Source organism: Physella acuta, unplaced genomic scaffold (genome assembly GCF_028476545.2).
Source record: "Physella acuta isolate Inbredline_101_S28 unplaced genomic scaffold, ASM2847654v3 ptg000087l, whole genome shotgun sequence".
Taxonomy (NCBI): Eukaryota; Metazoa; Mollusca; class Gastropoda; family Physidae; genus Physella; species Physella acuta.
The window spans coordinates 485,528-502,916 of NW_026731607.1; the positions used below are offsets into that span (position 1 = coordinate 485,528).

Below are 17,389 nucleotides of genomic sequence, written 5' to 3' on the forward strand. Positions count from 1 at the left end.
TAAATTGTTTTGTAGAGACCCAGTATCAGTTAAATTGTTTAATGGAGACACAGTATAAGTTAAATTATTTAGTAGAAACCCAGTATAATTTAAATTGTTTAGTGGAGACCCAAGTAAGTTAAATTGTTCCAGGGAGACCCAGTATAAGTTAAATTGTTTAGTGTAGACCCAGTCAGGGGCGGAACTACAGTGCCGCCAGACCCCGCAATGCGGGGGGGCCCAGACCGAATGGGGCCCCAAAAATCCCGGCTAAATTATTTAAAAAAAAAAAATTTAAAATAAAAAATTTAAAAAAAAAAAAAAAAAAAAAAAAAGGTGGAGGTCGAGTTATCTTTCTTCTACAGTTACAAAAAAAAAAACACGATAGTCGGCAAACGTCTTTGAAAAAAATGTACAGACTATAGCTCGAGAGACCGCCAGACATATAGACAACTTCAAAGACGCAGGGGCGGAACTACAGTGCCGCCAGACACCGCAATGCGGGGGAGGGGGGCAGACCGATTGGGGGCCCAAAAATCCTGGCTAAATTATTTTTATAAAAAAATGTAAAAAAAAAAAAAATTTAAAATTAATTTTTTTTTTAAATTAGGTGGAGGTTGAGTTATCTTTCTTCTACAGTTACAAAAAAACACGATAGTCGGCAAACGTCTTTGAGAAAAATGCACAGACTATAGCTCGAGAGACCGCCAGACATATAGACAACTTCAAAGACGTAGCCTACCTTTTTACTTTTAGTGGCGTCGATTAGGAGAACAAAAAAGGATTGTTATATTGTTAACATTATTAAATATATATATATATATATATATATATATATATATATATATATATATATATATATATATATATATATATGATTGTGTGTTTAAACTACTGGCCTGGACTCTACAAAAAATATAATTATTTATTTCGATGTCATACATTTATAATTGCGTTCATTTTTACTTTAACAACTGTATCAATAAACTTGTGAAAGTTTAAGTTATCTCCCTTTAGCGAAGCATCTGAAGTTTTTGCCGGCACGCTTTGAAATCGGGCTGGGGAAATGTTGCGGCGACTATTCTGGTCTTCTAGACGACCGGAAAAAGTCGGCACTATTGATGTAGATGTTTATCGGCACTTTCTAGTCCCCTTCCCTTGAACCTTCCCAACTCTCACCCCTCCCCCCTCACCCCCCTCTCACCCCTACCCCTCACCTCTACCCCTCACCACACCCTTACTCTTACAATAAGATGTAATGCATAGATTAACGAACCGTCTATGAACTACTGAACTGTAAACTGACCACTTCTGCACATTTTGTTAAAGACACTAGTCAGTAGTTGTTCATTTACCTGATGAAGTATTTTGTTGACGAGTCTAATTCACACAACAAGGAAGGTAAGGCTCGTCTTTATATTATTAATTGTTTTATAATTAGTACACGTATTAATTGAACATTAGTTATTAACACTAAATACATTAAAGTTAATCAAATTTAGGATACAATGATCTAGCTTTTAAGGCTAAAAACAACCAAAAGATCTATATCACCTCTGAATGTATTAATGTTTAATTTCATGTTTAGCCCGTAACGGGGAGGGGTTATATTCGGTTATAATATGGGTGGGTCTTTGACAGTGTTTCTTCCAGACGTTTCTCTTCGGGGGGGGGGGGGGGGCGCTTGAAATTTTCGGAGGGGGGGGGGCGGGCACTGTTAAAAGTATATATTTTCTATATAAATTATATAAAATTAATTTCTTTCTGGGGGGGGGGGTGACACCATTAAGTGCCGCACCGGGTGACACCCGACCTCGCTACGCCACTGCACCCGATATATATATATATATATATATATATATATATATATACATATATATACATATAGATATATATATATATATAGGGGCCTAAAAAAAAATTTTGCGGGGGGGCCATTTTTTTCTAGTTCCGCCACTGGACCCAGTATAAGTTAAATTGTTTAGGGGAGACCCAGTATAAGTTAAATTGTTTAGTAGTTACCCAAGTTAGTTAAATTGTTTAGTGGAGACCCAGTATAAGTTAAATTGTTTAGTGGAGACCCAAGTAAGTTAAGTTTTTTCCTTCTTATTCAACTGTATACATATTTAGTTTGAAGTGCTATACTGTAAAAAAATGTAACAATACGAAGTGTTTCAGTTTTGTAGATCTGCTTGTAACACGAAGGCAGCCAAAATCTATACACCTAGATTTAAGCTTTAAGAAGGTATTAATCTAATATTACCCTATAACCGGGGATTCCCAATGTTTTAAGTTTTTGGTGTAATCATAGTTGTTGGTGTCGGTGACAAACTAAACTAAAATTGAAAGTCAGTTTACAATCTAGATCTATATACTTTAATTTATTTTCTGAACTTGGTATGAGAAAAGTAGAACTATAACTATTGCTCACAGAAAGAAACAAATATTTTTTAAATAGGATTTGACTAAAAAGCGTGTGTTGTACCTTATGAGCTTATACAATTTTATCTAGATCTACATTCTACATCCTTAATTTAAATAGTCTCAAATGTCCTATTAAATATTTAAAAAATCGGTTAAGGTTTTATTTCAACAAATTTGGTTATAAAAATCGAGACTTTTTTTTTCGTTTTAAACTAAATATATAAAAAGGCGAAATAATTTACAACTTTATCATCAAGGTTGCTTTAAATAGTACACTTCTGAATGTGTATTTTATTACAAAAACTATCAAACACCTAGCTAAACTCGAGCTAACAAACTAACATTTGCATAAAAAACTGCGGAAAACATAAGTGTAATGCCAAAATTCAATAGCGCCGTATAGCAGTTTTATTAGAAAAAAAACAGAGCTAAAAGCTAAGAGAAGGAGATAAAAATAGTTTTAAGCGATATCGGGACACTTTGACGGTAGAGCCGGTACGTCAAGCGAATGTTGTAGGACAAAGACAACGTAGAGAAAACTTGCCGCAATTAAATAACTCCTAACAGTCAAAATGATTCGCCAATAACAAACTGTACAGCTGAGGAAATGCTTCATATCCAGCTACACCGTGCTGTTTTTCGAGTTGAAAAACTATCAAGTTTATAACTTAAAATCATTTATCAAAAGGACGTCTTTTATTTATTGTAGTTCTGTTCTTTAAACACAACAAAGCCAGCTATTACATTTTACGCACCTTGTGCGGTGCTGAAACAAGTTTACGCTGTAATAATACCAGTCGGGGATTCCCAATGCAGCGCCGTTCTGTTACGGTGCAGTCATATTTGACCGTGTTCGTTGTTATCACTGGCTACACAACGAAAGGTAATATTTAATTCGCTGAAATTCAGTTGCTTGAGAAGTTTTTATAAGACGTTGGAGCGATAAGACATCGTGAATGCGTACAGAAAGGAACAATCAATGTGTTAATAAGGGTTTGGTAAAAAGCTTGTGTCGTTGAGCATAAAAGCTACAACAAATGTTTCCGTCTAGGTTGGTTAAACGTTTGCATTAAAATCTGCAGCAAATATCAGGGTAATGTCAAAGGTCAATAATGCCTGCTAGCTACAATAGGTAGGAAAAGTGGTTCCAAAAGTGGTTCCACTTTGTGTTGCCAGAAAGCATATTTTTGAACCAAAATTGAATATTTTAAAATATTTGTGAAATAAGTACAAAGTCACTTCCGGTTTTACTAAAGCTAAAAATATTTAAACACAAAATTACTAATAATATAATAGTAATTTACAAAACATTTTAATTTTAATTTGGATTAGTATAGTCAGGGTGTTGTAGTGAAAGGGGGTGTTATATTATTTAATATAAATAAACTACTAGGCTATATTCCATTGTAATAATAAGTAAAGCGTAATTAATATCAACAGTTTAATATAGGCCTACTCAATCTAGATCGACCTCTGACTATGGGGTCATATATTAACGATGTCACAACGATGCCAGACACCCCCCTTCCCCAAAAAAAGTAAACCTAAGCCCCCTCCCCCGCTATTGCAGCGATTTTCATAAAATATTTAGACCTATAGGCTTTTCCAACATTCAATGCAGGCCTATTGATTAATTGTTTTATAACAATTTGTAAAACAACTTTTAGTAATGCAAATAAAGGCTTAGATTCAGTTTCTTAACATGAGTGTTTGTTGAACATTGAAAAGTGTCATCTTACTTTCTGAACCCCCTCCCGCCCTTGACACAAAGGTCCAAATCTCCCCCACCACCTCAAAGTCTGATGGACGACCACTATAGCATTTTGCTATTATTTATAGGATATTCATTAATTAGTCATACAAACCCAATTACATTTGTTGCTGTGATGGTATCTCTGTCATTACAATTATTAAATAGTTTATTTTAACTCAACATTTCCCCTAAGCTCATTTGCTATAGCTGCCTATCCTTGTAGAAAACATCTTTTCCTCAAATATATGGAATGCATCTGATCAGCAAGTCTTTTTTTTTTGTAATATATAACATGTTCATAAACTTGCACGGCCAATAACAACACATTACTAGGAAACAGGCAGTGGATATAGTTTGCTGTATTTGTGGCTGATGGTTAGTTATCAGCCATGCTTCACTAAGCCTGGTCTACATTTATATGCTGGTATGGCTAGAATTGACAAAAACCCATATTCTTGATTCTTCCCTTATCATTAAGTTTTACATCTATGATATATATATGCAAATGTAAGGCTTAGAGTGGGACTACATATTTGTGAACACATTTGCTAAAGCAAAAGTTCTTGAGTTGAAATTTTAATCCTTTAGGTTGTCTCTGATTCAAATTCAAAGCAGCTTTAACCTTAACTGGTACCTGACTGGCTATAGACAGTAAAACTTAGTAAAAGCTGTTTGACATTTTGCTGACCATAAAATTTATTAATATGGAGAGGCAACAAAACTAGGTGAAATCTACTTCAGCCCCATATTCTTAAAAACTATTTATAGTTCGCCAGTTTAAGTTATTTGTTGAATTAAGGTAGCAATAATTAGTTTCCGCTTACACCAGCACACACAACCAGTGCTGAAAAAAAAATAAACATAACAAAGTTTATGATTTTCTTTTTTTAATTACCATATTCATTCAGAACTAACATAATAAAAAATAGTTGTTCAATATGAACAAGTTTTCTTGGGTCCAACATGTATCCTTGGATCAGTTTTTAAATTGAGCTTCATCTTGACTATTGTCTTCTCTGTATGCAGTTGTATAATCCACAGTATCTAAAAAAACATAAATAAATTTCATAAACTGTTATATTAAACTCATTATGTTTACATACTTTCAACTCTTAATGTTATAAATAAAAATATTTGTCCGTCTTATAAAGATCATAAAGCAATGATGTGTATTTATGTATTGGATTGTATGGGCTATCTAATCATTACCATTCATTAAAAATATAGGTCTAATAGTTTACTTTTAATATTTTAATGTAAGGAGTTTGTCATTAAATACAATAGGCCTTCAAAAGAGTCCAAAAGTCATGTATATATCATTTTAAAAAAAAGAAAAAGGTATCAATAAAGATATACTACTTATGTTTAGCCACCTCAGGAATTAGTTGAAAATTGATATTCAAACTAGGCTACTATAACTAGCATTAATTCATACACATACTAGAATAAATATTAGGATAATTATATTAATTTGATTAGTAAGTTAATCCATCTATGACAATTGACACCTTTTGGCTTTATCAACTATTCTGCATTTTAAGTTCTAAAGATCACTACATAAAACTAAGAGTAGACTGTCATATATTAAGTTAATTAAGTAGAACTAAAATAAGACAGCTATTTACTAGTAAGCCTACTCTTCTATTCAGTAATTTTTACTATTATTATTAGAGGCCTAAAATTACTGTTAGACTACTAATCTAGATTAAACTTAAATTTTGGATATTATTTAATGTACTAGTCTGTAACCTTTTATTTAGGCTACATGTAATTTTTACAGTTTAAAATTGTAGCCTTATTAAGCGTAGTTAACTTTGTTTAACTTACATACTAATACTAAATACCTACCCTATCACAGGCCTACTAGACTACTACTAAGCTACTACATGTAAATCTACAGTCTAGATAGGCCTACTGAAACTAAAAGTAATATGACAACTGTAAAAATTAAGCATACTTTATTTTTTTTACAATACTATTTTAAGCCTATAGACCTACTGTTATTAAATGAATCTATTAGTTAGACTAACATAAGTCATCATAAGTCTAATTAGTAATTACCTTTAACTAGGCCCTAATCATAATAACAATGTAATTGAAGTATTAGGACTGTCGTCTGTACCATAGCCTAAATTATCTTAAATAAAATGTATTTTGTACAGATCTAGTAATTTAGTAAGTATTAACTATTAAAATTAAATTAATATAGAAATTATTGGCCTACTAAATAATTGATTCACTAATGTCATGATTTTGCAATTATGAGGTTGTGTGTATTATAATATACCTAGTAACTGTATAGAGTAACTATACTTACTAATACTACTACTATAGTAAATATATTTTAACAAGTAGGCTTTAACTAATTAGACTAATCATTTATTAGACTAGGTGTATGTGTAGTGCCCTACTAATTACCAAGGACTAAGATTAACTATTTACTATATATATGACTAGTCTCTAAAACTAGTCTATACCAGCTACACATTTATAATATAAACTATGGGCCTAATTTATTTAACTTATCTATTATTACTATTAACTTAAAATACTTGAATTATTTAATATAGATTTTTATAAAATATAGGCCTATAACTTCTAGATCTAGACTAGAGTAGATCTCTACTCGACTTATACTTAATAGATCTAATGACGTACAATATAAAGTTACTTCACTAACTATAAGATCTATAGTATAGATCTAGTTAGTATAGTATTAGTATTATTGAGTATTAGGTATATAAATTAGAATAGATCTAGAATCTAGATCTAGTATTTTTATATTTAATAAATAATTAAACATATTAAAAACCCGTAACATCCTAGATCTACTACTAATCTAGACTAGATCTAGATTCTAGACGTCTATATAATAATATATAGTATATACTAATAGTATAGAAGTATATAGTATATATATAGAGTCTAGATCTAGTATAGATCTAGATCTAGTAAGTATACTAGATCTAGAATCTAGCTAGACTAGATTCTAGACTAGACTTAGATCTAGATCTAGATTAGCTAGATCTACTCTAGAATATACTAGATCTAGATAATAGATTCTAGATCTAGAATAGATCTCTAGAGTACTCCTCCTAGAATCTAGATCTAGTACTAGATCTAGAATCTAGATTCTCGATATAAATCTATCTAGTCTAGATAATCTAGATCTAGAAACTTATAGATCTAGCTCTAGCTTACTGCTTAGAGCACTCACAGAGTGAGTAGTCACAGGCCACAGGCCTAAAAAAAAACAATGAAACGTGCGTTAAAAACATTCTACAAAAACATTGGTAACAATTAATAAGAATAATGTTAGATATAAGTAATCTGAGCATAACAGTCATAAAAATATAAGCCAATTATAATGAAAAGAGATACAAACGAATTTTAAAAGCCTGAATCGAACTGAAAATATTCCCTTGTTCGCCATTTTGTTTTCTTGGATAACCTTGTTCGTATTTATCATGGACAATAATTGTTATGACGTGTATCGTTTCACTCTCCCTGGCCACTTCAGTTCAGTTCAAGGTGGGGTTGAGGGCGGTTTTATTAAATATTTAAATTTATACAATAATTCAAAATCATTTTCAACGGCTTATGTTCAACACAAAAATCTGAAAAGGAGTGTAATCGATGGTTCCTTATCGACTTTAATTTTTAAAATTGTAGCTATAATTTTATCGCTTGCCATATTTTTAAAAATAATTTTTTAAAAATTTAGTATGATTACATAGACTTTTCCTACCTATATCTGAGCAAGTGGTAATCGGCATCCGACCACATTGTTTTATAGATGTTTTGATGTATATTTTGGTCTTGGTCAAAAATTTGTCAGAAAGAATGAATAACCCAGTTAAAATTCGATTTGATTAAAATGATAAAAATTATCTAAAATAACGTTTGTAATTTCAGCTCATCTCATTAAAACAAAAAGCAGATAAAAATTAAAGTTTTATATAAATTCAATTTTGAGTTTCGCTACAGTCTCAATCGTTTGCTCTTTAACCTTATATTTTAAGTGTAACCTTACAAATTCTCATAATTCGTTAAAGATCATTAAATATATAGACCTCTGCTAAGAAAAAAACCCCAAACAAACAGGAAACTAATGTCGTTTTAGTGTTTAACACAAAATCTTGTCTAGCTTCAAAAACAGTCACACGTGTGTTGTTGTATGTACCCTAGATAAACAGTTTATTTAAGTCTCTAAACCATAATTATTTTACATTTTAACTTTCTACTTCTTCTTCTTCGTTCTTAATTATTAGTGGTGAAGGGGATTGAGATTTAAATGCCAGTTGGTTTGAACTCGAGGCTTTGTTCGAATTTATCAACCATGAGCTTTTTGCCGACTCCACCACGCCTCCAACACAATTAAGCGTTACGTGTCAACTGGCTATGCGCCATTGAGGCCATTGACTCCGATTTCAGCCTGCTTTTCTTTTTGGATTTGCTTCCATAGCCTTTGTCCAACCAAGAACAAACTACAAGGCAGCAGTTTTTTAATTTTGGAGTTGTCTCTCCTAGAAGAGTGGCTGTTCCCAGCTAACGAGCATCATCTGCCCGAGGGTTCGAACTCAGACTTTTCGGTTTAGCAACCATGAGCTTTACCGACTCGTCCCATTTTGCCTATTTAATATGCTATTTATGCTATTTAATATAGTTAAATACAATGAAAACATTTTAAAATTCTATTTTTTTCCTAGACAGCAAACATCCAACACAGACATGTCTCATTCCGAGCATAAAGTCGACGGCTTACACGTAGCTAAGGAAGTTTTCAAATGTTTTGAAAAACACAAGGAAAATTTTACTGACTTTACCGTCAACGTTGGCGACACCAAGTTCAACTGTCACAAGTTTGTCTTAAGTTCCTGCTCTGGTTTCTTTGAGGCTCTCATGAGGACAGATATGAGAGAAAAATCTGAATCAAGCTGTACCATAGAATGCATCTCCCCAGAAATATTTGGTCTTTTACTGGATGTTATTTACAAAGGGTCGGAAGTTTTAGACGAAGAAAACATGCTTGAAATGTGGCACGCATCCAATCAACTGCAGATCAAATTTTTGGTTGTAGATTGTGAAAACTTCGTGAAGGAGAGAATAAATTTAGAAAACTACTGGGAAATATTTACCAATGCCAAGCTGTTGGATTCTATTGACGTCACAACTAGAGTAAAAGAGTTTATGGTGAACAATTTTTCGGAGATTTTAGAATCAAATGTCTTCATGCAACTTTCTTTGGATGACTTAAAATTCATTTTAAACCATAAAAACTTCTTGTTCGAAGCCGATTTTTCCGTGCAGTCAGTTTTAAAATGGACATGTTCAGATGATTCCTATCTCGCGGCTACACCAAAGAAATGTTTAAGCTCGACAGATATGGTCAAGACAATATTTGATCGGCTAAAACCGTCTCGTAGCGCGGTTGACGTGGTGACACTGGACCAGGACAACATCACACTCCGCAGGTCACACTTCGGTGAGCTGCTGATCGTACTTCCTCTCCAAGACACAACTAATGCTTGCCTGGCTAAACTTATGAACAACAGATTTGTCTTGTCGAATTTCGATGCCATAACCCTTGTGAACCAGATAGCCGCTACAAGATTCGATGCCGGAGAAACGAAAAGTTTCAACGAAAAAACAAACAAAAACCAGACTTTTAAAAACGGCTTTATATTCAACTCAGATTCGACGCAATCTACAGAAAACAAACCTTCTAAAACTACACGCGATCGTGTAGGAAGATATTGCCTTTATGGAGCTGTACTTGTGATGGCATGTATGGTGGCGATTGTCATTTATATGATTATCACGTCTGTTTTTCCTACCAGCTGTGTGTTTTTACAACGGTCTGCAGTCGAATACAGCCAAAAAATCATTCCACAATAGAACAATTGTTTTTTTTACAGAACTGCTAATTACTTCAGTGCCATTCTTCACCACCATTGGTCCCATTGCGTCAGTTCATTACAAAAAATGTGTTGGTGTGTTTCGTTGAATAGGTAACAAATGTCTGCACCATATGCTTTCATTATAGGTTGACAATCATGTTTAAACATAAATACATTTCTTTTTAAGAAACATCATTGATTTAAACAATCAAGCCCATTGAAATATGCTTTTTCTTATAACATATAATTTAAGTACACGTTGATTTACAAAGAAGTCGAGACATTTTGACTGATCTATATCATTACATGTATAAGTGAAAGTTGATCTATATCATCAACTGTATGATTGCATGACTCATATAACATCAAATATAAATCAACACTGAAGAGTAAGTGTATGTGTATGAGGTGTATCATCGAACACATGCATGCTGGGAATATATGACATTCGGTTTTTTTTAATAATGCTTTATTTTGTATGAATAATCTACTAATAAACATGTTTTAAAAAATGTTAACTTTTTTATTCATATTAAGAATGTAGTTAACGACCTATCTTGAAAAAATCAGCTACAAATAGATTTGTAGGATTTATTAAGCTGAGCTAGTTTCTTTAAATTTATAAAAAGATAACGTTATGAGCACCTCAGGTCTTTAGGTTGGAGTTTTAGTTTTATTTTAGTTAACAATTGATGCAATAGTTTGCTCGTAATCTGTTCAAAAGTTAACACAATTACTGCATGCTATATGTATATTGAAATAGAAAAACAAAACACTTTAAAATATTTAATTGTTTTTAAAATTGGTATATGCGTGTTAATATCTCAAATTTATTTACTTTAATTGTTAGTAAACAGTAGCGGTTGCGGTAGGGTAGTGTAGATTAGGAGAGGTTGGGTTAAGTAAGGTAATTATAATAAAGCTTAGGTCTGGTGAGGTTAAGTGAGTATGTTCTAGTTAGGTTATGTAACGTTATCAGAGGTGAGGTGAGGTTGGATAAGACTGAGGCATGACCTTTGATCCCACGACAACTTGTAGATTATCACAACTATAGAGATAGCTAGTCAGATCAGGGTACAATTGAGTGCCTCAGAGTGTCTTTGATTGTACATGTACGATTCCCAGAAAAATGCGCAATCGGAAAACTGCGCAAACAGAAAAATGCATAAAAACAAACCAATGATACTAGTACACTTTAATTGTTTCATACTTCGTTGAAATATGTTTTATTATGTTAAAATTTACACGTAGTCACTTTTTGTTAATGTCTATTAATGTTCGATTTAAGTGCCCTTGCGCACTTTTTTTGTGCGCACTTTTCCCGTTGCACATCGTTCCAGTCACCTACATTTAAAAAAAAATTAAGTTTCATTTAGATATTACTATTCAGATAAATTTCGTTTTTCATACTACACTGTAAATGAATAGTGCCCATTTAGTGAATGGATGTTGTTTAGTAATTGCAGTTGTGCTTGTTTATTACACAAAAACACGAAGTGTTGTATTCAACTTGAGCTGTAGTGTAAGACGGTCGTAGTCTAATAATATTCTTAAATCGGTAATTCCCAATAAAGCGCCTGTGTTTTCGGTGCAATCTTAGTTGAACATAACTATTGTTATTTCTGGCGGTAAACTAAAAACGAATGTCATTTTAGATTCGAAATGCTACGTGAAAGGTAGAATTATAAGATATTTCCATTGTACACTCAAAGGGACAAATAATTTTGTTTAAAAGATTTGAGTAAAAACGTGTGCCATTTATAAAAATCATAATAATAATTGATAATAGGTGTCTAGAGACCTTAAGACTTAAGTTACTGGGCTTATTCGTCTCGAATGCCAAATCAAATACTTTAACAATCAAGTATTATTACAACATCGTGCTTCAAACAGTGTAATCGATTATTTTTATGTTGACCAAAGATTTGATGAATTTGAATTTTTAGTGTTTTCTGTAACTGAACTAAAAAACAGATATATAAAAAACAATTTGATTTTTCCTTATCGTCGCTTAGGAATGAATTCATTATAAAAGACATCTTGTTGCTTTATAGGGTAGTATACATTATAAGGAAGCGCCAAACTTGTACAAAGAATTTATAATATTATAATATTATTATTAGCAGTAGCAGGCGCCAAACATTAAAACTAATTGACCCAGAAGTTAATATACTTAATTAAAAAATAATTAAAATATGAGCAGATTTATTTTGGAAAGTTCTTTATTTCAGGAAACTTATTCCTACATATAGATCTATCACGTTCTCTGCATTTGCAACTTTTATATTACAGATTCTGTAAAATTATTTTTCTAATTTTTTTTCAGACTTTCGTTTTTTTGGCGCAGTTATAAAGACTTACTTGACTTTGTCCTCTTTGCTCCTTATGGAGCATAGGGCCTCCACCATTTCCTTCCATTTCTTCCTATCCTCGGCTATTAATTTTGAAATCTCCCAAGACATAAAGGGAATATCATAAAGTTATAAAGGGAATATCATAATAACATGATTTTTTAAATTCATGTCAACAACAATAATCGGAGATATCTATCTCATTTGTATCCATTTGACTTATAGGCTTTGATTAAAAAAAATAGAACACACAAAAAAAAATCAGACTCCGTATGATTGACTTATAAAATAAATGAAAAGTACTACTAGATCATGTACAAATTCCACGCCATACGAAAAGTGGAAATCGACACGTATAATATATATATATATATATATATATATATATATATATATATATATATATATATATATATATATATATATATATATATATAGACGTTTTGTATTAGATCTATGTATAAGTAAACCATCTCAAATGAATGAAAGTTGGCTACAAGTAAGAAAGAAGTATTACTATTGTTAAGCTGTATCAGTCCTCACAAGCCGATGATAAAAACTGTAAAACTAAAGCGAACATGCACGGCCAATAGACGCTGTAAATTACATGTCTGAGGCGAAAAAAAAATAAAAAATAAAAAAAAAAGAAATTAAAAAAAAAAGTACCTTTGGAGGATTCTTACACACCCCCACCCTCCCCCCATTCACCCCAACACCAACTTCGATTCGCTTGTTATTTTATGTTTTCCTTTTCCTTTTGCATTTTTTACTTTCTCGTATATACGAAGTATTGTAATCGTGCAACATGAGTCGGAAATACATAGTTTTGCAATCTTGTCTGTATGTCTGTGTGTGTATGTGTGTCTGTGTGTCTGTGTGTGTCTGTAAACACGATAACTTGAGTACCATTACAGCTGGGTTGATGAAATTTCATATATAGATATTATATCAACTTTGTAGATCCGTATCAACTTTTGAGCGATTTCCAATAAACGAAAGTGGAACTTTTTCTACTTTCAATTTTTTTAAAAGCCTATAACTTGAGTACTATTTCAGATAGCTAAAGGAAATTTCACATATAATTGAAAGATCTAATTCTCTGCCTTTCCGTTGACCAGAAGTAGTAATTTTCACTTTTTTCGATTCCTCAAAAATAGCACGTGAATTTAAAAAGTACTAATAATATTCCGCACTATTATACACATCTTTATTCGGCGTTCGCTTGGTGCGCAATTCTTTTTTTTATGAGATTCTGTTTTAAAAAGTTTAAGTATTTAAAATGGATTAAAAATCATAACTATATCCCGAGTTCCCATCCCCTGTTGTTTTATATAAGAATATTCGAGAACGATTAGGGGAGATCACTCCCGGTTTATTTAATGCACAAAATGTGATGAAAACTATGTAAATAACTATTTTTCTGACTATTCTACTATGTATATAATTATGTCACCAACGACATTCGTTTACAAACAAATGTTTGACTTTAATTGTTTTAATTGAAAATAGAAGTAAAAATGATTGGGACTCAACTTTTAAGCTAAATTACACCGAATGATAGTCGCAAATACTTCAGTTTTAGAAATAAAAAAATAACTAAAAAAAAACAACTAAACTTGTATTTAAGTATTATTATATATCATTATATAACTACAGCGAACACATTAAAATTGAAAATTGTGTTTCTTTTCTCCGACTTAGTATTCTTAGCAATAGCAAAAACATTTTTATAATTCCTTGTTTTTCTGTTTTCAGAAATCTAAATTCTACTCTACAACCAGCCATGTTTTTGTTCAATCGTCATTCTGTAGTTGACTATCATAAGGACGACGCCCTACGCGTAGCTAAGGAAGTCTGCAGATGTTTCGATGAAAACAAGGACAAGTTTACTGACTTTACCGTCAACGTTGGCAACACCAAGTTCAACTGTCATAAGTTTGTCTTAAGTTCCTGCTCTGGTTTCTTTGAGGCTCTCATGAGGACAGATAAGAGATCAAAATCTGAATCAAGTTGTACCATACATGGAATAACGCCAGAAATATTTGGTCTTATACTGGATTTTTTTTATAAAGGGAAGAATGTTTTAACTGAAGAAAACATGGTTGAAATGTGGCACGCGTCTACTCTACTGGAAATCACATTTTTAATTTCGGACTGTGAAACATTTGTAAAAGATAGAGTAAATTTACAAAACTACTGGCAAATATTTATTGAAGCTAAGCTGTTGAATTCCTTCGTCGTTTTGAAGAAAACTAAAGAGTTTATGGTGGATAATTTTCAGAAGATTGCTGAATCCGACGTCTTGATGCAACTTTCTTTTGATGATTTAAAATTCATTTTAAAACACGATTGGTGTCTTAGGACTGATTATGTCGTGCAAGCAGTTTTAAAATGGACGTGTACAGATGACTCTTATCTGACTAGTTCTTCTAATAAATTGAGCAGCTTGTCACATGGGAAAGAGATTGCTTCGACGTTTGACCAGGATAACATAACACTCCGCAGGTCATACCTTGGTCAGTTGTTTGCTCTAGTTCCAATAAAACACACTTCCACGGAGTGCCTGGTCAAACTTTTGAACAATAAATTTGTCTTGGCAAATTTTGGTGCCATAACTCAAATAACCAGGATCGCATCCATTAGAGAAGTCAAAACAGAAACCAAAAATCTTAACGTAAAATCCAAAACGGCGGTTCAACTTTTTAAGACAGCTGATGGATTTCTATTCTTCATATTTGTTCTGTACATTTTGAATTTCTCTTTTGGTTTTCAGTGCTGCTAAACTGCTAAATTAACCTACAAACCGTGCTGTTTATAATATAACAAGTTTCTCTGCTGCCTACCACAAACTACCCCCCACCCCTAAACCTATCGATATTTAAAAAAATGCTACCCATTGCAATTACTTTCTGAAGCACAAGTATACTTAGGCCTAAACATTTGATTTTATATTTAAAAACCAATAATTTGATTGTTTTCCTTTTTGGAAACTACAACGTAGAATTTTTTATTATAGTAAACATGTACATACATAGTGGTATTTGGAACCACTCATAAGTATTTCTCAAGCTAAGCTGACTACCGGCACAGTTAAAATACAAACTTGACCACTGCTTTTATGGTAATCAAAAACCTATATATTCACAGAAAACAAAAACGCATATGTAAACACACAAAAATTCATCCTTTATATATTATTCAATTAAGTTTATGGGCCAAAATTTGTAGATTTGTTTCATGAAATTTGTAAGCATGATTATTTAATAAGCTATCATAGTTAGTCCATCAATCAAGTTTCGCCATAAAAGATTAGTATTTGTTTTTTAAGTGCTATAGAACTGATTTAAAGGATACATAACGCCCAATGAAATAAGCGTATCTGATATAACGAATTGATCAACAATGAAGTGAACACATTTTGAGTGTGATCTACATCATTGACTGTATGCTTCAGTGTGATCTACACCATTTACTGCATGCTTGCGTGATCTACATCATTGACTTTATGCTTGAATGTGATCTACATCATTGACTCTATGCTTGAGTGATCTACATCATTGACTGTATGTTTGCACGATTCACATAACATCGTGTGTAAACTGACAATAAAAAATGTTATTACAACGACGTGTATCATGATGTGTTTCTTCAAACATTGTTTTCACGGATTACATAATGTAACTCTGAATCATAGATCATAACTAAAAAGTTATTACTGACACAACCATCTTCTCAATCTATTATTTATATTTCTAAAAACCTACGAAGTTATAAACATAATTAATAGACCGGAATTCAAACCCGATGAAATCATTTTCTAGCAGTAAATCATGAACAAACATATCACGTACGTTTACGATAAAATCATTCACAAGTTAGTGTAAATCATCACTTTGAAATTTTAAAATATTTTATATTTCCTTCTTAGATAACCGAAGTTTGGAGTAAAACTTGTACTCTGTTTAAAATGAATCGTTAACTTGCAATCTACGATAATTAAACGCTTGCTACTTGTGTTACATCACAACCGGCATGGAAACTTAAAATGTAGTCAAATCAGAATACAAAAATTCAAACCTGAAAGTCCGCACGGCAGTTGAAGTAGAGTTTATGTTTTCTCTAGCATCGGCATGAAAATAGATAACGTGTTTAGCATCATGCACGATCGCTTTTCCTTTCCCCTAACGTGATTTGTGTACCGATCAGAGCAGAATGTCCTGAGTAATTAAACCCAGAATACGAACTCAAGACATTTGGGTTAACATTTGTACGTTCTACAGTCCGTCAACGCCGTTTCACAGTAACACTATCTTAGATGCATTTTATCATTGAGTACAGTCGGTTAATATTAAATAAATATCCAATTAGGTAAAAAAAATAATTTAGTAAAATTGTGTCAAGGTTTGTCCAACTATTTGGACAGACCTACATACAGGCGTGGTTCCATCGGTAAAAGGTAAATAAAGCGGGAGTGATCTCCTAGTGTTCGCCAAGGGCACTATCCATGGGGGGGGGGGGGCGCAAATATGTGTAATTGCCATTACTTCTTCTTCTCCGTTCTTAATTTTTACTGCTGGAAGGGATCGAGCCTTATCTGCCAGAGGGTTCGAACTTTTTCGAATTTTAACAACTGACTCGACTATATTAGTTTATAATATATAACCTATAGACAGGGTAATAGACAAAGTTGTAGTTATCTACTTCGGCGCTCAGGGCAAATTATCAATTTAGCGCCACTCTCCAAATTAGGCCTATAATATAGTAATTCGCGTTGGTGCAAATGCGCCCCCTCATCCCTTATTTGGAAAGGTCGGGGCGCGTTTTACCAGTCACTGTCCTTTAATAGACGCTGCATGACGCAGCATGACGCAGTGCTGTAAAACACATGTAATGTTTAAAAAAAAAATTAATATTGCTTGATAAGCCTCTTTTTACAAGCTTTTATTTAACTCACTTCCTCTGTCTGTCTTGACGGAAACGCA

At 32.5% G+C, this 17,389-nt stretch overlaps 2 protein-coding genes across 2 annotated transcripts; both read left to right on the forward strand.

The window, feature by feature from the left end:
- The first annotated feature begins 3,248 nt into the window (after positions 1-3,248).
- Positions 3,249-10,550, forward strand: LOC131927476 (kelch-like protein 40). The gene is made up of 2 exons (XM_059283153.1): positions 3,249-3,286; positions 8,866-10,550. Exon 2 carries the CDS (start codon positions 8,888-8,890, stop codon positions 10,052-10,054), a length of 1,167 nt encoding a protein of 388 aa, XP_059139136.1. The 5' UTR covers positions 3,249-3,286; positions 8,866-8,887; the 3' UTR covers positions 10,055-10,550.
- A 1,124-nt stretch (positions 10,551-11,674) lies between these two features.
- On the forward strand, positions 11,675-15,189 carry LOC131927143 (kelch-like protein 24). The gene is made up of 3 exons (XM_059282862.1): positions 11,675-11,732; positions 14,163-15,081; positions 15,181-15,189. The coding sequence occupies exons 1-3, from the start codon at positions 11,719-11,721 to the stop codon at positions 15,187-15,189; spliced, it is 942 nt and encodes a 313-aa protein (XP_059138845.1). The 5' UTR covers positions 11,675-11,718.
- Positions 15,190-17,389: the final 2,200 nt, after the last annotated feature.